The sequence below is a fragment of the Chlorocebus sabaeus genome, chromosome 23 (genome assembly GCF_047675955.1).
Source record: "Chlorocebus sabaeus isolate Y175 chromosome 23, mChlSab1.0.hap1, whole genome shotgun sequence".
Classification (NCBI taxonomy): Eukaryota; Metazoa; Chordata; class Mammalia; order Primates; family Cercopithecidae; genus Chlorocebus; species Chlorocebus sabaeus.
Window position 1 is genome coordinate 43804019 of NC_132926.1, and position 25067 is coordinate 43829085.

A 25067-nucleotide genomic window follows, 5' to 3' on the forward strand; every position below is an offset into this window, starting at 1 on the left:
CACTATTACACTTAGCAGCAAGTCCTCTGAAAGACGTCTGTTTTCTGTAAATATTTTGTGCCTTACTCAAGACTGGGACAGGTAAATAGCTGTGATCAGCTGGAAAGTAGAGCCAGTGGCAGGGATCTTCCTCACTGAGCCAGGGAGGGGAGGAGGCAGGAGTCACCAAGTCTGCAAACTGAAAAAGAAAAGTGAGGTACAGTACTAACTGAGAAAATAGGGGTGGAGAGATTTACCTTGTACTGCCTATTTCCCCTTGGCAAAAGGAGCAGAGTTGGGGCCATGAAGTATGGGACACATGGTTTCCAAGAATTGCTCTTATGTGCCAGACACCATGCCTTTTTTTTTTTTTTTTTTTTTTTTTTTAGAAACGGGGTTTTGCTGTTGCTCAGGCTGGGGTGCAGTAAGCGATCATAGCTCACTGCAGCCTTGAACTTCTGGGCTCAAGCAATCCTTCCCATCTCAGTCTCCTGAGTAGCTAGAACTACAGGAGTGTGCCACCATGTCCAGCATATTTATTTGTATTTTTGTAGAGAGAGGCGTCTTGCTATGTTGCCCAGGGTAGTCTCAAACGCCTGGCCTCAGTCTTCCCACCTTGGCCTCACAAAGTGCTGGGATTGGCATGGTGTCTCACACCTGTAATCCTAGCACTTTGGGAGGCTGAGGTCAGGAGTTCGAGACCAGCCTGGTCAACATGGTGAAACCCCATCTCTACTAAAAAATACAAAAATTAGCTGGGCATTGTGGCGCCCACCTGTAATCCCAGCTACTCAGGAGGCTGAGGCAGGAGAATCGCTTGAACCAGGGAGGCAGAGATTGCAGTGAGCCGAGATTGTGCCACTGCACCCCAGCCTGGGCAACAGAATGAGACTCTATCTCAAAAACAAACAAACAAAAAACAAAGTGCTGGGATTCCAGGTGTGAACCACCACACTTGGACTACATACTTTGATATATATTCTCATTTTTTCTTACAATCATCACATGAAACAAAACCTTCTCTTTGACAAATGAAACAGCCCAAGAGGTTAAGTGACTGCCCACATGGTAGGCAAAGGTACTATCAAAAAGCAGTCTAAAAGCCCTTGCTTTTCATCACTAAGCTGTTCCCCTTTTTATTATTAACCAAGCTTACTAGTTAAACGGTTGAGTTAAAAGTAGGCATTGGCTCATTTGCAAAACATTGAAAGAAACTGAGACCCAAAACAAAACAAAAACAACAACAAAAAACCCTGCAAGTCAAGTTTCAGGCCTCATTTCAAAGGAAGGTTACATCCCCTTTCATCATCTATGAAATCATCTATGTTGCCTCCCAGTGCAGCCTAACAGTCCTACCCATAATTAAATCTCCTTATTCTACTTTTAGTTCCCAAAGATTTTTTTACTCATGTCCTGCTCTTTTTCCCTGCTGCCCCCTTTTTATTCTTTTGTTCTTGAGCCACTGCTTTGAACCGCATCTTAATCGTGCCCTCATGGGCCAAACCCCATCTGTAACCCTGCTTCAGTGGGTTTCAGTAAAGGATACTCTCCATCCATATTCTGAAGGTTCCAGGGCCTGGAGCCAGTGATCCAGGAGGTCATCCAAAGGAGTGGAATCCATTGGCTCTAAGAGACTCTCCATTCCCTGCCTAGGAAGGAACAGCCAAGTGGGAGGAACATGCACTCGATTCAGACCTTCCCTTTTCACCCAGTGAAAGCTAAACCTCTGCAAAGTGGGGAGAAGTAGGGCTAAGCCTACCAGTCATAAAAAGAACCAGGAATAGAAAACACATCCCTCAGCCCTTCTGCCCTGCAGAGGCTGGCGGGGAGGGTCCCAGGAATGTAGGGCTCTTCTCCACTGCCTGATCTGGGCATCCCAGGAGTGATGGCTGAAACTCCCGTTCTTGTTTGGTGTTTCAGGGTGAAGCCCAGGCTGCCGCAGTGCCCTGGCCACAACAAGTATGGGTGAGACTGAGGTCAAGGTGAAGGAACACAGCTCACTGCTTATCACAGTGAATCAGGAGCCTAGATAGGGATTCCCCAAGGATGACATAGGATCAATGCCCTCAATCCAACAGAAAAAGTAAATCTTCAAATCAGATTAAACACCAAACTTCCCACCTCCCTAATATTCTTTCTTCTGGGAAGGATAACTTAGATATATTCCAACACCCTCAGAAATCAAGGTATAAAAGACAATATTTGACTTCCCTTTAAAATAATTCTACCATTTCACAGTTTGTATGCATGCATGTAAACTTACATGTAATTAGCTAAGTATGTTGCAATTAGCTAAGCCAGCTGGAACCATGAGGAGATAGTAAAAATGTTTGGTAGGAAAACAATCTCATTAGGAAAAGTAGAGCTTTTAAGAGTTTTGTGGGCCGGGCGCGGTGGCTCAAGCCTGTAATCCCAGCACTTTGGGAGGCCGAGACGGGCGGATCACGAGGTCAGGAGATCGAGACCATCCTGGCTAACCCGGTGAAACCCCGTCTCTACTAAAAAAATACAAAAAAAAAAAAGAGAGAGAGTTTTGTTGGCCAGGCATGGTGGCTTACGCCTATAACCCCAGCACTTTGGGAGGCCGAGGCGGGTGGATGACCTGAGGTCAGGCGTTTGAGACGAGCCTGGCCAACATGGTGAAACCCCGTCTCAACTAAAAATACAAAAATCAGCTGGGCGTGGTGGTGGGCACCTGTAGTCCCAGCTATTTGGGAGGCTGAGGCAGGAGAATCGCTTGAACCCGGGAGGCAGAGGTTGCAGTGGGCCAAGATCGCGCCTCTGTACTCCAGCCTGGGAGAGAGTGAGACTCTGTCTCAAAAAAAAAAAAAAAACAACAAAAACAAAAACAAACCCCCCCCCCAAAAAAAAAACACTCTTAAGGGCTAGGTATATAACTTCTATTTAAGAAAAGTCTCAGAAACTTATTTTTGGGCTAGATTTTTACAGAATTTGTTTTAGGAATGCTGCAACTTTGTCAGAGTGCTCAGATTCTAGTATATTTCTATCACCTGACATTGAACTAAAGCTACTTGGTTGACATCTTTGTTGTGACCACCCACAACTGCACTTACTTGAGGACCTGGTGCAGAAAGCACTGGTAGCCAGGTGTGCACTTGCCATAATCTATCTGCTTTTGCCACCACTGGAGAATAACTTTGTCTGTCTCTACTTCCCACCTGCAGGGAAGTATACAGTTTCCCACAAAGTGTGATTATACTGTAGTCGTCAAAGCAGATAACAACTCATCCCACACTCCCTTAATCCCCAGCCTGATTTTCAAACTCACCTGGCATAGCAAGGCTCTGTGCTAACTCCCACACTCACTGTCTGTATCCTAGAGGACCAAGACTCCTTACACATCTCCTTTCTGGGGAAGCAGTTTCTACAGATGCAAAGGGTATTAGGATAAAAACCAGCTGGCTACACTGTGCCTCTCAGTCACTACCACCACCAAAATCCTGACATCAGACACAAGTTGCATTTTGACTTTTGTTTCTCAAAGCTTGATCTGTAAGCTGTCTGCATGGGTAGCACCTGGGGGCCTTGATAATGACCCCACTTTAGACCTATTGAATTATCGTTTCTGGAGCCTGCATGTTAAAGAGCTTCCAAGGTTATTTTGAACATTTTTATTATGGAAATTTTCAAATATACACTGAAGTAAGGAGTATGGGGTAATACCTTACCGCTCAAAGTATGGTCCTAGGACCAGCTACCTCACCATCAGCTGGGGGCTTGTTAGACGGGCAGAATCTCTGGCCGCAACCACAACCCAGACCTCCCGAATCAGAATCTGCATTTAACAGGTCCTCAGGTGGTTAGTGTGCAAATTAAACGTTGAGATGCACAGATATGATGGACCTTCCTGCCCCCTATCACTCAACACTCAGGGTCAATCTTGTATCATCAATACCCTCCCCCAGCACAGGATTATTTAAAAGCAAATCCCTAACATTAGGAATGTCTTTTTGTTTGTTTCACTCTAATGCCCAGGCTGGAGTGCAGTGGCGCAACCACCGTCTCCCGGGTTCAAGCAATTAATCATGCCTCAGCCTCCCAAGTAGCTGGGATTACAGGTGTGTGCCACCACACCCAGCTAATTTTTGTATTTTTAGTAGAGACGGGGCTTTCATCATGTTGGCCAGGCTGGTTTTGAACCCCTGACCTCATGTAATCCGCCCACCTCGGCCTCCCAAAGTGCTGGGATTACAGGTGTGAGCCACCGCGCCCGGCCAGTAATTTCTAAATATCACCTCGTCAATGTTCAAATTTCCATGAATAACCAATCTTTGAGGTCCTCTGGATTGTGATAAGCATTATACCAAGATAATTTAATTCCTCCACTTTCCCTGCAACGGAATTTCTTTTTACCCACGTAAACTAGCGTCTCTAAAAGAAACGCCAAACAAAGAAAGCTCTTGAAAGGGGCTAATGCCTCTCAGCATAAACACACACACCTGTCTCCCCCCAATACCTGCCACACCGGCAGCAAACGCTCCATCTCCCGTGGAAGGCCAGCAAAACTCAGAAGAAAGCGTCCGCGAAAACGGCACGAGAAAGAAGCAAGGAAAATGAAACGCTTACAACACCCTCCACCCAAAAGAATCTCTCCTAGTATTATCCTAGCGAATGGTCATCACTAGTAAGGTGCGATTTAAATCTCCCGGGGTTCGTGGGGCTGAGGGAAAGAAGAAAACAGAAAGGGTGTGGCAATTGGTGAGAGGGAGAGCCAATGATGCGGCAGGCTCCCCGTGAGGCGGAGCTTACCCCGCAGCCTGCCTAACGCTGGTGGGCCAATCACTATCCTGCTCTGGCTATGGGGCGGGGCAAGTCTTACCACTTCCAGAGCAAGCACACGCCGGGTAATGTGCGAGCCCAACGATAGGCCGTGAGGGTCTGGGCGCGCGCGAGGGGATTGGCTGACGCAGCTTAGAGGCGAGCGGGGATAGGTTACTGGGCGGGCGGAAGGTTTGAATGGTCAACGCTTGCGGCTGTTGATATTCTTGCTCGCAGGCCATAACTTTGGCCTCCTTCGCGGGGAAGACGCTGAGTCCGACGTTGGCCTACCCAGTCGGGAGGCAGAGTTGCAGTCTGGTTAACTGCCTCCTTTCCCCCAGATTTTCTTTCATTCTGCTCGAGTCTTCGCCTGTGTCCGATCCCTATCCACTTTCCCTCCTCTTGTAGGCAAGCCTCAGACTCCAGGCTTGAGGTAAGTCCGCAGCCGTCTCCGCCACGGAATCACGGAGACCCCATTGTCCCCTTAGGGTCCAGTCGGCCCACACAAACAGAGATTGGGAGGGCCGAATGGGCACTGTCGCGAGTTACGACCTGGGTTCTTTCTGGTCAGAAGTCTCGAGCTGTGTGGCGTCGAACAAGTCAAAATCCTCTCTTCATTCCATCTTTAAGGTCCTAAGGTTGCCTCTCGTCGGTGAATTCAGGTTCTAACCTGGAGCCAGGCTGCGAATCACCCTTCGGGAATGCCCCTCTTCCAATGCTGATCCGCCTGGCTGGAAAGGGTGGAGGAGTTTGGGAAAGCTGAGGGAACTGTGACCGATATAGATGACGTTTTCCTCCTAGCTAGGTTTTGTTTTTCTCCTGGTGAGAATTCGAAGACCATGTCTACGGAACTCTTCTCATCCACAAGAGAGGAAGGAAGCTCTGGCTCAGGACCCAGTTTTAGGTCTAATCAAAGGAAAATGTTAAACCTGCTCCTGGAGAGAGACACTTCCTTTACTGTCTGTCCAGATGTCCCTAGCACTCCAGTGGGCAAATTTATTGGTGATTCTGCAAACCTAAGCGTTTTGTCTGGGTAAATATACTTTCATTTTTACACTTTATTGCCTTTGCTATTTCCAAACAGTTGGGTTTGTTTGTTGGTTTGTTTTCAGTTATCCTGGCTCAAAGGTCAGGGTTTAAGTCTCAGCTCTGCCCTTGACTGTGTAACCCTTCTGAGTTCTTTTCTGTGACAAGAAATTATAATATCAGCCCGGCGAGTTGGCTCATACCTGTAATCTCCGCACTTTGGGAGGCTAAGGAGGGCGGATCGCCTGAGTCCAGGAGTTCAAGACCAGCCAGGGCAACATGGCAAGACCCCGTCTCTACAAGAAATATTAAAAATTAGCTGAGTGTGGTGATGTGCGCCTATAGTCCCAGCTACTCAGGAGGCTGAGGTGGGAGGATTGCTTGAGCCCGGGAGCTGGAGGCTGCAGTTGGCCAAGATCGCCTCACTGCACTTCAGCTTGGGGAATAGAGTGAGACTCTATCTCAAAAAGAAAAGACAAGAAAGAAATAATAATCTCTTCCTATCTTACTAGGATCTTGTGAGAATCAAATGATGTGATATCTGGCAAAAGTCTTTGAAAACTGCTGCATTACGAGTCGGTCACTTTATTAGTATTAATATTAATGTTATTGCAGTTGTACTTTGAATTCTGATCATACCATGTCTCAACTAGCAAACGAAGAGAAGTAGTACCTGAGAAAAACTAGGGACTCCAGGGAGAAATCAAGCCTGTGTTCATGGTGCTCAGGACAGGGAATGTGGAGTCAAGATCCTCCTTGGCCAATAAACTCTGGGCCTCAAAAAAAAAAAATTATCTGTTTCAATATGTTGGTAAGGAGAAAATGAGGTACAGATTATGGTAGTGGGAGACTTTTCTCAGCCCAGTCTGAGATATTTCCAAAAAGCAATTAGATTTATTTGGACACTGTTCAGATAATCTGATAGTCATTAAGGGGTGTTTCAGATGAAGAGGATTGGCCGGGTGCTGTGGCTCACACCTGTAATCCCAGCACTTTGGGAGGCCGAGGTGGGCGGATCACCTGAGGTTAGGAGTTCAAGACCAGCCTGGCTGACATGGTGAAGCCCCATCTCTACTACAAATAGCTGGGCGTGGTGGCAGGCGCCTGTGATCCCAGCTATTTGGGAGGCTGAGGCAGGAGAATCGCTTGAACCCGGGAGGCGGAGGTTGCAGTGAGCCAAGATGGTGCCACTGTACTTGAGCTGGGGAGACAGAGCAAGACTCTATTGCAAAAAAAAAAAAAAGAAGAGGATGACATGATCTTTGACTTTTAAGGATATAACAATCTAATGGAAATTTCGATGTACTATTATGTCTCAACAGAGGAACCCCAAAACGTTGCCTCGATCTTTCGAATCTTAGCAGTGGGGAGATAACTGCCACTCAGCTTACCACTTCTGCAGACCTTGATGAAACTGGTAGGGAGAAGGGAGATAAAGGCCTTGAAGGGAAGAATAACTTTTAAGGGAGAAAACAGGGAAGTAGGATAGAGAAGGTGGTGAAAGTATAAAAAGAGTCTGCCTAGAGAGATGGCATTTTGTGGGTAACTAGAGAATTTTTGAGAATGATTAAGCCAATGGGAAGAGAAAGATAATAACACTAATAGGAGCTACTTTGCATTTGAAAATGTTAGACAAGTAGGAACATATTTTGTTGACTGATTAACGGTGGGAATGAAAGTATAGTCATTAGTATATGAGAAGTTTTGTGCCTTAGTCTAATCTCAGCAGAGGCAAAGAAACCAGCGTAAAGAAATATGTTGTTGGCCAGGTGCAGTGGCTCATGTCTGTAATCCTGGCACTTTGGGAGGCCAAGGTGGGCAGATCACGAGGTCAAGAGATCGAGACCATCCTGGCCAACATGGTGAAACCCCATCTCTACTAAAAATACAAAAATTAACTGGCGTGGTGGCACGTGCCTGTAGTCCCAGCCATTCGGGAGGCTGAGGCAGGAGAATCGGTTGAACCCGGGAGGTGGAGTTTGCAGTGAGCTGAGATAGCACCAATGCACTCCCGCCTGGTGACAGAGCGAGACTGCGTCTCAAAGAAAAAGAAATACATTGTCAATTAATTCTTATATGTTTTATATAAAATATTCCAAAAGGAATGTTTCATAAGTTAACCTTCCAGAATTCTAATTTCAGATTTTCTGAGTGATAACCTTTCTTTTCTACTCATACAAAAAAAAAAAAAACAAAAAAACAACTCCATAGGTAGCAAAGTGCAGTGTTTCCCAGCACTTCTTCTTTTAGTGACACATATAAAACCTTAAGTTTCTGTGAAATTGTACCTTGTACTATGAAATGGGTATCAATCGAGAGGCTTTGTATTCAAAAGCTCAGTCCTTGAAATTAATATGGCTTACTGGTAATGAAGAAAATCTGAAGGAAAAACAGGATGCATGGACAAAAATAACTCCTTTTACTGATTTTTTATATTTGATTGCAGGTCACCTGGATTCTTCAGGACTTCAGGAAGTGCATTTAGCTGGGATGTAAGTTCTGTTGCTAAATGAACCCCATGCAAAAGCTTTTTAGCACTGGTCATAGAGATTTTATCCTGTGCGGACCCTGCAGAGTGCAAAACCTTTCATATTGGGTATAAGTGGGCTTTGAGGCCTAGTTCCTTACCTTGAACAGTTTCTAAGTTTTCCAGATCTAAATAGTGTTGTGAAAATGAAGGGTATTCATTTTAACTGTCATAATCAGAAGTATCTATAAGGAAATGAAGGAAAATGGTATACTACACTTATATAGGCTTTTATTTGAATGTGAAAAGTGCTGTATCTTAGTAATTCAAAGTACAGAGTGGCCAGGCGCGGTGGCTTACATCTGTAGTAATCCCAGCACTCTGGTAGGCCAAGGCAGGCGGATCAGTTGAGGTCAGGAGTTCAAGACCAGCCTGCCCATCATGCAGAAACCCCGTCTCTATTAAAAATACAAAAATTGGGCCGGGCGCGGTGGCTCAAGCCTGTAATCCCAGCACTTTGGGAGGCCGAGACAGGCGGATCACGAGGTCGGGAGATCAAGACCATCCTAGCTAACACGGTGAAACCCTGCCTCTACTAAAAAATACATAAAACTAGCCGGGCGAGGTGGCGGGCGCCTGTAGTCCCAGCTACTCGGGAGGCTGAGGCAGGAGAATGGCGTGAACCCGGGAGGCGGAGCTTGCAGTGAGCCGAGATCCGGCCACTGCCCTCCAGCCTGGGCGACAGAGCGAGACTCCGTCTCAAAAAAAAAAAAAAAAAAAAAAAATACAAAAATTAGCCGGGTAGGATGGCACATGCCTGTAATCGCAGCTACTTGGGAGGTTGAGGTAGGAGAATTGCTTGAGCCCGGGAGGCGGAGGTTGCAGTGAGCGGAGACCACACCACTGCCCTCCAGCCTGGGCGACAGAGCGAGACTGCGTGTTGAAAAAAGAAAGTACAGAGTGTAGGCTCTGGAATCAGTGTCTGGATTCCTGGCTTACTACTTCATTCACCAGTTGTGACTCTGACAAGTTTTTTTAACTTCATTAGACCTTAATTTTTTAAATTTGTAACATGGAGACAATAATAGCACTTCTCATAAAGTAGCTATTGTAAGGATTAAATAAACTGTATATCTAACACATACCAAGCATTTTATTTATGTATTTATTTTTATTTTTGAGATGAAGTCTGGCTCTGTTGCCAAGGATTGAGTGCAGTGGCGCCATCTTGACTCACTGCAACCTCTACCTCCCTGAGTTCAAGCAATTCAAGCGATTCTCCTGCCTCAGCTTCCTGAGTAGCTGGGATTACAGGCGTCCACCACCATGCCTGGCTAATGTTTGTATTTTTAGTAGAGATGAGGCTTCACCATGTTGGCCAGGCTGCTCTTGAACTCCTGACCTCAAGTGATCAGCAACCCCCTCGGCCTCCCAAAGTGCTGGGATTACAGATGGGAGTCACCCGGCCCGGCCTGAATTGCTTTAAATGCTCTAACCCAGATAGATAATGAAATCCACAGAGGGAGGATAGAAATTTATATATATATATGTTTTTTGTTTGTTTTGTTTTGTTTTGTTTTGTTTTGTTTTGTTTTGTTTTTGAGACGGAGTCTTGGTCTGTGGCCGGGGCTGGAGTGCAGTGGCTGGATCTCAGCTCACTGCAAACTCCGCCTTCCGAGTTTACGCCATTCTCCTGCCTCAGCCTCCCGAGTAGCTGGGACTACAGGCGCCCGCCACCTCGCCCGGCTAGTTTTTTGTATTTTTTAGTAGAGTCGGGGTTTCACTGTGTTAGCCAGAATGGTCTCCTGACCTCGTGATCCGCCCGTCTAGGCCTCCCAAAGTGCTGGGATTACAGGCTTGAGCCACCACGCCCGGCCTGTTTTGTTTTTTTTTTTTTGGAGATGGAGTCTCACTCTGTTGCCAGGATGGAGTGCAGCGGCCTGATCTCAGCTCACTGCAACTTCCGCCGCCCAGGTTCAAGCGATTCTCTCGCTTCAGCCTCCCGAGTAGCTGGGACCACAGGCACACGCCACGACGCCCAGCTAATTTTTGTATTTTTAATAGAGACAGGGTTTCACCATGTTGGTCAGGATTGTCTCGATCTCTTGACCTCGTGATCTGCCCGCCTCGGCCTCCCAAAGTGCTGGGATTACAAGCATGAGCCCCCACTCCAGGCTTTTTTTTTTTTTTTTTTTTTCCTTCGAGACGGAGTTTTGCTCTTGTTGCCCAGGCTTGAGTGCAGTGGCGCGATCTCGGTTCACCACAACCTCCCCCTCCCGGATTCAAGAGGTTCTCCTGCCTCAGGCTCCCGAATAGCTGAGATTACAGGTATGCGCCACCACGCCCAGCTGATTTTGTATTTTCAGTAGAGAGACGGGTTTCTCTGTGTTGGTCAGGCTGGTCGCGAACTCCCAACCTCAGGTGATCCGCCCGCCTCAGCCTCCCAAAGTGCTGGGATTACAGGCGTGAGCCACCCTGCCCGGCCAGAAATTAAATTTTTTAAAAAAATTAGCCCTGGCCGGCATGGTGGCTCACGCCTGTAATCCCAGCACTTTGGGAGGCTGAGGCGGGCGGATCACAAGGTCAGGAGATTGAGACCATCCTGGCTAACATGGTGAAACGCCGTCTCTATTAAAAATACAACAAATTAGCTGGGCGTGGTGGCGGGCGCCTGTAGTCCCAGCTACTCAGGAGGCTGAGGCAGGAGAATGGCCTGAACCTGGGAGGCGGCGCTTGCAGTGAGCCGAGATCCTGCCACTGCACTCCAGCCTGGGTGACAGAACCAGACTGTCTCAAAAAAAAAAAAAAAAAAAAAAAATTAGCCCCAATACACTGTGCTGGAAAATTAGTAAATTGTATAAAACTCGTTCATCTTTGGTACATGTTTATTTATATGGTTATACAGGCAAAATGAGGGTCTTATCCCCAAGATATCACTTGAGTCTTCATATTTGCCACAGAGAATACCCTATGTATTGTTGTTGGAAGAGACATATCAACTGGGAATAGGGCTCCTAGAATGAAATTTAAAAAATGTTGGGATGCACCAAATCCACTGAAGAATAATCAAACAGTATTTGGGGCTAACCTGACAGGCAGTTTGTTTTAATCTGCAGGAATCATCACCAGCACCTAATGAAATGTAGCCCAGTGAGTAGCCTCTCTTTTTTGGGTTTGGGTTTGCTTTTCAGGTGGGAGGCAGAGGTTTCCATTGCACCTGTGACTTGATGCGGGACGTTCTCAGCAAACTCTTTTTTAGGCACAGCTTCTCTGTAGCACTCCGAATGGTTTGGACCGTGGCCATAGAAAGAGAGATGCAATGCGTAGCTTATCTGCAAATAAAGAAAATGTGAGTGTTTAATGGAAACCTAGATATATTGGCAGTTTTATTTTTTTGAGTGAAGAAACTTGTTATCATAGTGAGACGTAGAACTGTTTATACCTCGTATGCTAGACAAGCAAAACTGTATTACTGTAGGGGAGAAAAATTGTTTGTTTTTGTTTTTTCTTATTAAAGTTTGGCCCTAGGACAGACACCCAGCTCCAAGTTCTCCACAGTAGGTCATCGTTATTTCTCATGTTCAGTTGATCATTTTGAGGATAAAAATTATCCTTACTGTAGTGTAAGGGATTTAGGAGTTTTGTTTGTAGGGTTAACTTGCATAACTTGTTCACAGATTTTTTTTTCCACCACTTTACATGCAAGTGTAGATTTATTAATTTCTTATTTCCCCCTTAGTCTGGCTTTTAAGCCCTTATTCCGAGGAAGCCATGGTACTTTTTATCTAAACCTTAGGTCATCCTTCGTTCCAAGTTAAAACTAGCCTCTTCAGAACCACCTAATCACTAAGATAATTCTGTATCTAATCCCTTCAACTAATCCTCTTTTCTAGACATCTTTTTTTCTTCCCTGCCTCCCATCCATTTCCCCAGATCATTACCCGTAAAAGATAGCTGCTGTTCTTTTCTTACATTGACTTAAGATAGACTCATGTTTTTGGCTGTTCTAATCAGTTTTTTCTTGATTTAATACTGTCCTTCTAATCTCCATTTATAATCACTTTTTATTCATTTATTTTTGAAACTGAGTCTCTCTCTATCGCCCAGGCTGGAGTGCAGTGGCACGATCTCGGCTCATTACAACCTCTGCCTCCTAGGTTCAAGCAATTCTTGTGCCTCAACCTGCCAAATAGCTGGGACTGTAGGCACATGCCACCACGGCCCGGCTAATTTTTGTATTTTTAGTAGAGACGGGGTTTTGCCTTATTGGCCAAGCGGGTCTCCTGACCTCAAGTGATCCGCCCGCCTCGGCCTCTCAAAATGCTGAGATTACAGGTGTGAGCCACTGCCTGGCCTATAATCACTTTTTTTTTTTTGGTGAGAGAGAATTGCTGTTGTACCCCAGGGTGGAGTGCAATGGTGCAATCTCGGCTCACTGCAACCTCTGCCTCCTGGGTTCAAGCGATTTTCCTGCCTCAGCCTCCTGAATAGCTGGGATTATAGGCATGTGCCACCACACCCGGCTAATTTTTGTATTTTTAGTAGTGACAGTGTGTCACCAAATTGGCCAGGCTGGCCTTGAACTCCTGACCTGTGATGATCTACCCACCTCAGCCTCCCAAAGTACTGAGATTACAGGTGTGAGCCATCATGCCCGGCCAATAATCACTTTTTAAAATCTCACTATCCCCTCCCCAGGCAGGCTCCCTATCCCTACCCCATTCCTTTTACTTGTGACCAAAAATTAGTATCTTCCAAAGCAAATCTGCATGCCTTATATCAAATCCACATCATAATTTGCATCTTCAAATGCAAGGTTATATAGCGTCAGGATATAGGGTCAACTTTGATTACATGAAATGTGTTTTTTAAGGGTTATTCATGGCTTCATCAGATGAAATGTTTTTATCAGGGCCAGCTGACACTTCTCTTCCCCAACTAATACAGTTTTTCTTATTCAGGAAAACAGCACTTTGAAGCCCTTGGAGTGTCAGGCACCCAGGAACCTGAGGTTTCAAAAGAGACGAGGGGAACCTTATGTGTCTCCTCTTTCTCTGCTGGTAAGTCATTGAACATCATTATTAAGGATCAGTTGAAGTGTTATAGGCTATAGGATGGCAGCTCTGGATTTATGAACCTTTGAATTTTTCTAAACCGGCATCATCAAGCCAAATTTAGGTGAGAAAAAGGGGGTTGGAGAAATAAAGTTTGAGCAGGAAAAGAGAGGAACAATATGTCCTATGATCTTCTTGTTTAAGTTTAAGGAGGAAAAAATATGACTTGGGCTTTTTTTTTTTTTTTTTTTTTTTTTTTTTGTGAGATGGAGTCTTGCTCTGTTGCCCAAGCTGGAGTGTAATGGCGCGATCTTGGCTCACTGCAACCTTCTGCCTCCCAGGTTCAAGTGATTCTCCTGCCTCAGCCTCCCAAGTAGCTGGGATCATAGGTGCCCACTACCGTGCCCGGCTAATTTTTGTATTTTTAGTAGAGATGGGGTTTCGCCATGTTAGCCAGGCTGGTTCCGAACTCCTGACCTCAGGTGATCCACCCACCTCAGCCTCCCAAAGTGCTGGGATTACAGGTGTGAGCCACCGTGCCTGGCCAAGCTTCTTTTTTTCTTCCACTTTATTCTTTAAAGATTGCTTTTTTATTTTTATTTTTTTAAACACAAGGTCTTGCTATGTTGCCTAGGCTAGACTCGAACTCTTGGGCTCAAGCAATCTTACCACTTTGGCCTACTGGGTAGCTAGGACTACAGGCACACGGATCTGTGCCTGGCTCTGGATGCTTTTCTCTAATAAATGGACCCTAATTTATAAAAGGACTTCCATATTGTTAGATACTTAGTGGTATCCTAATTTTCCTTTTACAAATAATGCTATAATGTAAGTTCTCAAAGTTCTCAAGCGTAAATATATTTGACTGCATTTCGGATTTTTCTCTTCAGTGCTGGATTGAAAGTATGTGTGTATACATATATATATACACACACACACACACACACACACACACACACACACACACAATTTTTTTTTTTTTTTTGAGATGAAGTCTCTGTCTGTTGCCCAGGCTGGAGTGCAGTGGTAAAATGTCGGCTCACTACAACCTCCGCCTCCCAAGTTCAGACAATTCTCCTGCCTCAGGGTCCCGAGTAGCTGGGACTGCAGGTGTGTGCCACCATACCCAGCTAATTTTTGTATTTTTAGTAGAGATGAGGTTTCACCACGTTGGCCAAGCTGGTCTTCGAACTCCTGATGTCAAGCAGTCTGCTTGCCTTAGCCTCCCAAAGTGCGGGGATTGCAGGTGTGAGTGAGCCACTGCATCTGTCTTAGGTATAAATTTTTAATCTGCTCATCTTGTCAGTGTGACATAAAGTTTTTATTTTATTTTATTTTATTTTTTAAGATTGATTCTTGCTCTGTTACAAGGCTGGAGTGCAGTGGTGTGATCTCAGCTTACTGCAATATCTGCCTCCCAGGTTCAAGTGACTCTCTTGCCTGAGCCTCCTGAGTAGCTGGGATTATAGGTACATGCCACCACATCCAGCTAATTTTTGTATTTTTAGTAGAGACAGGGTTTCACCATGTTGACCAGGATGGTCTCAATCTCCTGACCTTGTAATCCGCCTGCCTCTGCCTCCCAAAGTGCTGGGATTACAGGTGTGACCAACCGCCCCCGACAGTATCAATATTTTTAAAGTTTTTTTTTTTTCTTTCTTTTTTGTTTTCTCCTCTCCCTAGAAATAGGGGTCTCACTGTGTTGCCTAGGCAAATCTCAAACTCCTGGGCTCAAGCCTTAAGGTTTTGATACTTTCTCCAATTTTTTTCTTAAAAAGTTATAAGAATTTACATTTTCATTAGCAATCCATATCTCATAGAATTAATTAATTTATTTATTTATTTTGAGACAGAGTCTCACTCTGTCGCCCAGACTGGAGTGCAGTGGCGTGGTCTCAGCTCACTGCAACCTCTGCCTCCCTGGTTCAAGCAATTCTTCTGCCTCAGCCTCCCGAATAGCTGGAACTACAGGCACACGCTGCCATGCCCAGCTAATTTTTTATATTTTAGTAGAGATGGGGTTTCACCATCTTGCCCAGGCTGGTCTTGAACTTCTGAGCTCAGGCAATCTACTTGCCTCAGCCTCCCAAAGTGCTAGGATTACAGGTGTGAGCCACCCCGCCCAGCCTTCTCATGGAATTTTTTTTTTTTTTTTTTTTTGAGATGGAGTCTTGCTCTGTCGTCCAGGCTGGAGTGCAATGGGACAATCTCAGCTCACTGCAACCTCCACCTCCCAGGTTCAAGTGATTATCCTGCCTCAGCCTCCTGAGCAGCTGGGACTACAGGTGCGTGCCACCAGGCCCATCTAATTTTTGTATTTTTAGTAAAGACGGGGTTTCACCATATTGGCCAGGCTGGTTCGAACTCCTGACCTTGTGATCTACCCACCTCGGCCTCCCAAAGTGCTGGGATTATAGGCATGAGCCACCACGCCTGGCCTTCTCATGGAATTTTTAAAAAAATTACTTTCTGCTGAGCAGTCTAGGGTTGGGGAAAATGCTAATTAGGCCAGATGTTGTGGCTCATCCCTGTAATCCCAGCACTCTGGGAGGCCGAGGCGAGAGGATTGCTTGAGTCCAGGAGTTTGAGTTCTCTAACTGGGGAACACAGCAAGACCACATCTCTACCCCACCCCCGTTCTCCCCCAAAAAAGGCTAGGACTTGGTGGTGCATGCCTGTAGTCTCAGGTACTCTGGAGGCGAAGGCAGGAGGATAGCCTCAGCCCAAGAGTCTGAGGCTTCAGTGAGTTATAATTGGGAGGATTGCTTGAGCACAGGAGTCTGAGGCTGCAGTCAGCTGAGATGGAGACTCAGTCTCAAATAAATAATACACACATAGATACATACATGGTAAAATCATTTTATATTAAAAATAATTAGCAGTCCACGCATGGTGGTTCATGCCTGTAATCCCACCACTTTGGGAGGCTGAGATGGGTAGATCACCTGAGGCCAGGAGTTTGAGACCAGCCTGGCCAACATGACGAAACCCTGTCTCTACTAAAAATACAAAAATTAGCCAGGCATGGTGGCGCCTGGCTGAGAAATAAGAATGGCTTGAACCTGGGAGGTGGAGATTACAATGAGCTGAGATCACACCACTGCACTTCAGTGCAGTGATTGGACATGTGACAAAGAGACTGTCTCGAAAAAAAAAAAGTAAAATAAATAAATAAATAAATAAAATAAAAATAATTAGTAGTGGCCAGGTACAGTGGCCCACACCTGTAATCCCAGCACTTTGGGAGGCTGAGGCAGGCTGATCACTTGAGGTCAGGAGTTCCAGACCAGCCTGGGCAACATGGTGAAACCCCATCTCTACTGAAAAAAAAAATACGAAAATTAGCTGGGGCCAGGTGCAGTGGCTCACGCCTGTAATCCCAGCACTTTGGGAGGCTGAGGTGGGTGGATCACGAGGTCAGGAGATCGAGACCATCCTGGCTAACACGGTGAAACCCCGTCTCTACTAAAAATACAAAAAAATTAGCTGGGCGTGGTGGCCAGTGCCTGTAGTCCCAGCTACTCGGCAGGCTGAAGCAGGAGAATGGTGTGAACCCGGGAGGCAGAGCTTGCAGTCAGCTGAGATCGCGCCACTGCACTCCAGCCTGGGGGACAAGAGCGAGACTCCATCTCAAAAAATAAAATAAAACAATAATAATAATTAGTAGTGATTTCATGGGATTATTATCCATGCGTATTTTCTCTAGTGTCTTTTGTGCACTTATAATACTGGGGTCTTAACTTACCCAGGCATTCACTTGCCTTTCGTAGACCATGGACTCTAGAGATTTGGATTCTTATTTCTAATCTCAACCCTGAGGCAAAGCTATTTTAACATATTCTTTCCTACGAAGACAAAGCTGATCTTTTTTTTTTTTTTTTTGAGACACAGTCTTGCTCTGTCACCAGGCTGGAGTGCAGTGGTGCGATCTCAGCTCACTGCAACCTCCGCCTTCTGGGTTCAAGCAATTCTGCTGCCTCAGCCTCCCAAGTAGCTGGGACTACAGGCGTGCACCACCACACAAGGCTAATTTTTCATATTTTAGTAGAGATGGGGTTTCACCATATTGGCCAGGATGGTCTTGATCTCCTGACCTCGTGATCCATGCCCGGGCACTAAGTTGATCGTGTTTTATTTAGGTTTTTGGTTTCTAGGATGGAGGGAAGACCTGGAGTATGTTCAATTATTGGATAGTCTTGTGTGTGATTTTTTTTAATTGCAGTAAAATGTGCATAATATTTACAATTTTAACTATTTTTGACTGTGCAGTCTAGTGACAGTAAGTATATTAATAATGTGAGACTATCACCAGAACTCATTTCCAGAATTTTTTCATTATTCAAAACAGAAGCTGTATACCCTTAAATAACTCTCCATCCCTGTTTCTGCCCAGCCATTGATAACCTCTATTTTCTGTCTCAGTGAATTTGACTATTCTAGATACCTCATATGAGTAGAATCATATAATATTTTGTCCTTTTGTGTGTGAGGTCTCACTCTGTCACCTCTGCTGGAGTGCAGTGGCACAATCATAGCTCACTGTAGCCTCAAACTCCCGGGCTCTGATGATTCTCCCACCTCAGTCTACCAAGTAGCTGGGACTGCAAATGTGTGCCACTACGCCTGGCTAATTTTTTTTTTTTTTTTTTTTTTTTTTTTGAGATAGAGTTTCACTCTGTCACCCAGGCTGGAGTGCAGTGGTGCAATCTTGGCTTACTGCAACCTTTGTCTCCCAGGTTCAAGCGATTCTCGTGCTTCACCCTCCCTAGTAGCAGGGATTACAGGCATGTGCTACCATGCCTGGTGAATTTTTTTGTATTTTTGGTAGAGACGGAGTTTCACCATGTTGGCCAGGCTGGTCTTAAACTCCTGGCTTCATGTGATCTGCCCACCTCGATCTAATTGTTTTGTATATTTTGTAGAGACAGAGTTTTGCCATGTTGCCCAGGCTGGTCTCAAATTCCTGGGTTCAGGAGATCCATCTGCTTCAGCCTCCCATAGTGCTGGAGTTATAGGTGTGAGCCACTGCGTCCAGCCTATATTTCCATTTAGCATAGTGTCTTCAAAGTTCATCTATGTCATAGCATGTATTAGAATTTCATTTCTTTTGTATGTATATCATATTTTGCTTATCCATTCATCTGTTGATGGACATTTTGAGTTGTTTCCAACCTTTTGGCCATTGTGAATAATGCTGCTATGAACATAGGTATACAAATATCTGCTTGAGTCCTTGCTTTTATTTTATTTTATTTATTTTTTTCCAAGACAGAGTCTTTGCCCTGTCGCCCAGGCTGGAGTGCAGTGGCGCAATCTAAGCTCACTGCAACTTCCATCTCCCCAGTTCAAGCAATTCTCCTGCCTCAGCCTCCCAAGTAGCTGGGATTACAAGCACGTGCTACCATACCCGGCTAATTTTTGTATTTTTAGTAGAGATGGGGTTTCAACATGTTGGCCAGGCTGCTCTCGAACTCCTGACCTCGTAATTCGCCCGCCTCGGCCTCCCAAAGTACTGGGATTACAAGTGTGAGCTGCCGCGCCTGGCCCCTGTTTTTAATTCTTTTGGGTATATATTCATAAGTAGAATTGCTTGATTATATGATGATTCTACGTTTAATTTTTTGAGGAACTAGCATGCTAGTATCCATAGAGTGCCTCTGCACCCTTTTACATTCCCACCAGCAATGCACAAACACTTGTTATTTCTTATAATGGCCATCCTAATGAGTATAAAGTAGTATCTCATTGCAATTTTGATATGCATTTCCATAATGATTACTTATGTTGAGCATCTTTTGATGTGCTTATGGGCCATTTGTATATCTTCTTTGGAGAAATGTCTATTCATGTCCCTTTTGATTGTTATTGTGTTTGTTATTGAGTTGTAGGAGTTCCTTATATATTCTGATATTAATCCCTCATCAAATATAAGACTTGCAAATATTTTCTCCCATTTTGTGGGTTGCCTTTTCATTCCCTTAATGGCGTTCCTTGATGCACAAAAGTTTTTTCATTTTGATGAAGACTAATTTATCTATTTTTTTCTTTCATTACTTGTGCTTTCAGTGGCATTATCCAAATCCAATGTCATGAATTTTTTCCCTTATGTTTTCTTCTAAGAGTTTTATAGTTTTAGCTCTTACATTTAGGACTTTGATATATTTTGAATAGTTTTTAATGTGTCAATATACTTGATAGGACAACGGAAACTTGGTGGACAGTGAAATGAAATATCTGGGCAGTCCTATTACTGCTCCAAAGTTGGATACAAATCCAAACCTAGGAGAAGACCAGGCAGAAGAGATTTCAAATGAATTAATGGAGTTTTCCCTGGAAGATCAAGAAGCAAAGGTAAAGTATTCTGTGATAGTATCTTTGCATTCTTCATATTCCTTCATTCTGTTAAAAACTTGAGACAAATTAAACTTAGGAGAGTTTATTTGAGCAAAAAAATAACTAGTGAATCCAGCAACCCTCATAGCCAGAACATATTCAGTAAAACTCCAGTTTGCCATGTGGTCAGGCAGTATTATGGACAGAAAATGGAAATGAAGTACAGAAAACAGAAGTGAGGTACAGAGACAACCCAGTTGGTTACAGCCTTGAGTTTGCCTCATTTGAACATGGTTTAAACAGTTGATTGCTTGTGGTTGACTGAAGCTCAGCTGCTCTGCTTTCCTGAGACTCAGCTTTTTGATACAAAAGTATACTTCTAAATTAGGCTTTCAGTTGAAGTACTAAGTTAGGTTGCAACTTGGTATATAAAGACTCAAGTACAGAGGCATCCTCAGGCCAAATTTAGTTTAATTAACAATTCACTCTTTTTTTTTTTTTTTTTTTTTTTTGAGACAGATTCTCGCTCTGTTGCCTAGGCTGGAGTGCAGTGGTGCCATCTTAGCTCACAGCAACCTCCTCTTCCCAGGTTCAAGCGATTCTCCTGCCTCAGCCACTAGAGTAGCGCAGCGCCACACCCGGGTAATTTTTAGTATTTTTAGTAGAGACAGGGTTTCACCATGTTGGCCAGGCTGGTCTTGAACTCCTGGTCTCAGGTGATCCACCTGCCTCAGCCTTCCAAAGTGCTGGGATTATAAGCATGAGCCACCATGCCCAGCCAACAATTCATTCTTGAATAAACAATATTTTATGCCTAATACGTATGAGTCACTCTACTAAATGCTGGAGCTACAGAGATCAACAAGATGTGATAACCTATCTTTATTTATTTATTTTTTTTAAATGGAGTTTTGCTGTATCACCTAGGCTGGAGTGCAGTGGTGTTATCTTGGCTCACTGCAACCTCTGTCTCCCAGGTTTAAGCAGTTCTCTTGCCTCAGCCTCCCAAAGCACGCCACCATGCCTGGCTAATGTTTTGTAATTTTAGTAGAGACGGGGTTTTGACATGTTGGCCAGACAGGTCTCAAACTCCTGACCGCAAGTGATCTGCCCGCCTTGGCTTCCCAAAGAGCTGGGATTACAGGCATGAGCCACCGTGCCTGGCCTAACCTATCTTTAGACTGAGGGCTACCTGACTGATAGGTTATCAGGTTACTACAGGAATCTTCTTACTGCTGGTGAACAGGCTCCAGTCAATAGTTTGAGTGGATCACCATCAAAGTAACCTAGTATAAGTAATGTCTCCAGGATAGTAGTAATGTATAGAATATACCTAACATGACTTTTTAGGTATTTTATAATACAGTCTTTTGTTTCCTTTTATCTTTCCCATATCACCGATAGATATACCTGAAGCGTGTGGGTTATAGCCTATATGCTGATATGCCAAAGATAGTTTCTGAGGCATTTAGCTTTTTTTTTTTTTTGAGATAGGGTCTTGCTCTGTAGCCCAGGCTGGGGTACAGTGGCACAATTAAAGCTCACTGCAGCCTCAGTCTCCCCAGGCTCAGGCAGTCCTCCCACCTCAGCCTCTGAGTAGCTGGGACTATAGGCACATGCCACCATACCTGGCTAATTTTTTGTATTTTTTGTAGAGACGTGGTTTCACAGTATTGCCCAGGCTAGTCTCAAACTCCTAGGCTCAAATGATTCACACACCTTGGCCTCCCAAAGTGCTGGGATTACAGGCGTGAGCCACCATGCCAGGCCTGTATTTAGCATTTCTAAATCAACTTTGTTGCTTTGAAACAGGTAGAGCTATGAGTTTGTCTTTAAAATTTATTCATTTCACAAGGCCAATATGGTATAGTGGAGTTAGAACAGTTGCATTCTAGTCATCATGCTTTTATTTTTTTAATTATTTAATTAATTAGATAGAGTCTTGCTCTGCTCTGTCACCCAGACTGGAGTACAGTGTTGAATTCCTGGGCTCAAGCAATCCTCCCACCTCAGCCTCCTGAGTAGCTAGGACTATAGGTGCATACCACCATGCCCAGCTAATTTTTAAAATTGTTTGTAGAGATGGGGTCTTGGTGTGTTGCCCAAGCTGGTTTGGAACTCCTGGACTCCAGCAATCCTCTTGCCTTTGTTGTGGGATCTTTAGGGTGTTGCTTTTCTGGCTAGAAACCTCTGTGGCCAGTGGTGCCTTTGCCCGAGTTCTTGTCCTGCATCGAGGTACGCAGACAAGTGGAGGGTGAGCAAGACGAAGAGAAGCTCTATTGAGTATTAGAACAGCTCAGAGGAGACTCACAGGGGCTAGCTCTTCTCTGTAGGCAGTTTGTCTTATCTGGTATTCAGCTCTCAGCAGAGAGGAGGCCCTGGAGTGGGTGGCTCCTCTCTTCAGGCAGGTCCTACCTGTTGACTTCCCAGCTCTCAGCAGAGAGCATAGCTTCTCTCTCCTTTCTGGCTGTCTGATCTTTTCTCCATCCTCTACCCTGTTGTGGCTGAGCCTGGGGCTTTTATGGACCTCAGAGGGGAGAAAGTGCTTCCTGATTGGTTCTTGGACTGCAGGAAAAGGCAGCACAAATCACCATCTGGTGGGTGGGACTGGCAGCCCGGCCCCCAGCCTTTAAGCCCTCCCTGTCCTGAAGGTGGGGATTTATGGGAACCTCCCTTTCACCCAGGAGCCTGTCTGTCTCTCTCAGCAGTCCATAGCACCAGGCTGCTCACACCAAGGTGCACCTAAAGGCCAGCACTGACCACCCTCAGTCCCCACTTGGCTTCCCCTCTTTCGCTTCTGTGTGCCCAAATTCTGGAGGGGGCGAAGGTGGCAGGGTGTTGCCCTGAGGGTGCATACACACATTCACCCCCGGACTGTAACAGCACCTGGGTTTGCCCCAACGCCACTCTGAGACTGGAGTGGGTGCCAGGAGCAGAGAGAAGCGGGGTAGGGGTGGGGGGCAGGTTGCAGAGACTATTAGGTCCTGCACCTGGGAGGGTGGCTGCAGCTGCGCCCAGGAGGGCAGGGATCCTGCCTGCTTCCAGCCCCCACAAGAGCACAGGGAGGCTCGGATCTGCAACCACAACTTGGGCGGCTGCAACCCCACCCAGCAGGGCAAGGTTTCTGCCTGCTCTGTGGAACAGGAGGCCCAGGTTAACAGCTGCAGTTTGTGTAGCTCCAGCAGCACCAGGGGAGCTCCTGCCCCAACTCAGAAGGGGAAGGGTTCCTGCTAGCTCCGCGGATCATGCAGCCCTATCCACGCCTCTGCTGCAGCCAGTGTGATGATAGCAGCAAGCCCTCTGTAGTCGCAGCTGCCAACACATTGACCTGTCAAAGTGCTGGAATTACAAGTGTGAGCCACCATATCCAGCCTCATTCTTTTATTTACTTGGTGTTATGACTGTTCACAAGACAACCACCTGACCTCAGTTTTTAATTTATAAAATGGAGAGCATGATAAAAAAACTACCTCCTTAATAGGCTTGTTGTGAATAAAATATTAAAAGCAGTTTGTGTCCTCGTCACATACACACAAATAGTAACTGTGATGAAGGATGTGTTAATGAATTTCATTGTAGTAATCCTTAGATAATATATACATAAATCATTATATTGTACTTAAGTATGTACAGATTTTATCATTTATACCTCAATAAAATGGAAAAAAAAATTAAAAGAGCAGTTTGTAATACAGTAGCCCCCATTATCCACAGGGAATACATTCTGAGACACCCAGTGGATGCCTAAAATTGCAGACAGTACTGAACCCTATATATACTATGCTTTTCCCTATGCATATGTACCTGTGATGGAGTTTTTTACTTAGGCATAGTAAGAGATTAACAATAATAACTAATAATAAAATAGAACAATTACAACAACATACTGTAATAAAAATTATATGAGGCTGGGCACGGTGGCTCATGCCCGTAATCCCAGCACACTGGGAGGCCGAAGCGGGTGGATCACTTGAGGTCAGGAGTTCGAGAGCTGCCTGGCCAACGTGGTGAAACCCCATCTCTACTAAAAATACAAAAATTAGCCAGGTGTGGTGGCGAGCATCTGTAACCCCAGCTACTCTGGTGGCTGAGGCAGTAGAATCGCTTGAACTTGAACCCAGGTGGCAGAGGCTTCAGTGAGCCGAGATCGCACCGCTGCACTCCAGCCTGGGCAACAGAGTGAGACTCTTTCTCAAAAAAAAAAAAAAAAGTGCTGGCTGGGCATGGTGAGTCACGCCTGTAATCCCAATGCTTTAGGAGGTTGAGACGGGCAAATCACCTGAAGCCAAGAGTTCGAGACCAGCTTGGCCAACATGGTGAAACCCCATCTCTACTAAAAATAAAAAAAAAATTAGCCAGGTGTGGTGGTGGGCACCTGTAATCCCAGCTACCCAGGAGGCTGAGGCAGGAGAATCGCTTGAACGTGGGAGGCAGAGGTTGTAGTGAGCCAAGATCGCTCCATTGCACTCCAGCCTGGGCAACAAGCATGAAACTCCATCTCAAAAAGAAAAAAAAAAAAGTGCTATAGGCTGGTAGCGGTGACTCACACCTGTAATCCCAGAACTTTGGGAGGTCGAGGTGGGTGGGTCACCTGAGATCAGGAGTTCTAGACCAGCCTGGCCAAGTATGAAACCTCGTCTCTACTAAAAATACAAAAATTAGCTGGGTGCGGTGGCAGGTGCTTGTAATGCCAGCTACTTGGGAGGCTTAGGCAGGACAATCACTTGAACCCAGGAGTTGGAGGTTGCATTGAGTCAAGATCATGCCACTGCACTCCAGCCTGGGCAACAGAATGAGACTCCATCTCAAAAAAAAAAAAAGAAAGAAAGAAAGAAAAAAGGACATAGGTGTTTGGGAGAGTATTATTTTTGGCTTTACCCTGAGTAACTGGAGGCAGTTTAGTGGTATTAAGTGCCTTCATTTTATTGTACTTACCCATTTCTAGGACTTTTTTTATTACCCGAAGCAGAAATGCTCTTTTTTTTTTTTTTGAGATGTAGTCTTGCTCTCTCGCCCAAGCTGAAGTGCAGTGGTGCGATTTTGGCTCACTGCACCTCCACCTCCTGGGTTCAAGTGACTCTCCTGCCTCAGTCCCCCGAGTAGCTGGGATTCCAGGCACACCTCACCATGGCCGGCTAATTTTTTTGTATTTTTAGTAGTGACAGGGTTTCACCATGTTGGCCAGGCTGGTCTTGAATACCTGACCTCAGGTGGTCTGCCCTCCTCGGCCTCTCAAAGTGCTGAGACTACAGGTGAGCCACTGTGCCTGGCCCCCAAAGAGAAATATTGTACCCAGTAAACAATAACTTCCCATCTTCTCCCCTTCCCCAGCCCCTAGTAACCACTATTCTATTTTCTGCCCTCTATGAATTTGACTGCTCTAGGTACCTCATATAAAGGGAAGCATACAATATTTGTCCTTTTGTCTC

General features: G+C 45.2%; 1 protein-coding gene across 3 annotated transcripts in view; it reads left to right on the forward strand.

The window, feature by feature from the left end:
* The first annotated feature begins 4978 nt into the window (after positions 1–4978).
* Positions 4979–25067, forward strand: part of CDC25C (cell division cycle 25C) — a 48502-nt gene continuing 28413 nt past the window's right edge. For 2 of the 3 annotated variants that reach the window (XM_008014574.3, XM_008014576.3), the window contains exons 1-8: positions 4979–5191; positions 5560–5791; positions 7107–7201; positions 8231–8276; positions 11368–11401; positions 11511–11600; positions 13213–13311; positions 19504–19656. In XM_008014574.3, coding sequence (XP_008012765.1) covers positions 5598–5791; positions 7107–7201; positions 8231–8276; positions 11368–11401; positions 11511–11600; positions 13213–13311; positions 19504–19656 — 711 coding nt within the window. In that variant the 5' untranslated portion in view covers positions 4979–5191; positions 5560–5597. The remainder of the gene's footprint in view (positions 5192–5559; positions 5792–7106; positions 7202–8230; positions 8277–11367; positions 11402–11510; positions 11601–13212; positions 13312–19503; positions 19657–25067) is intronic. The other variant, XM_008014575.3, reaches the window with a different exon arrangement.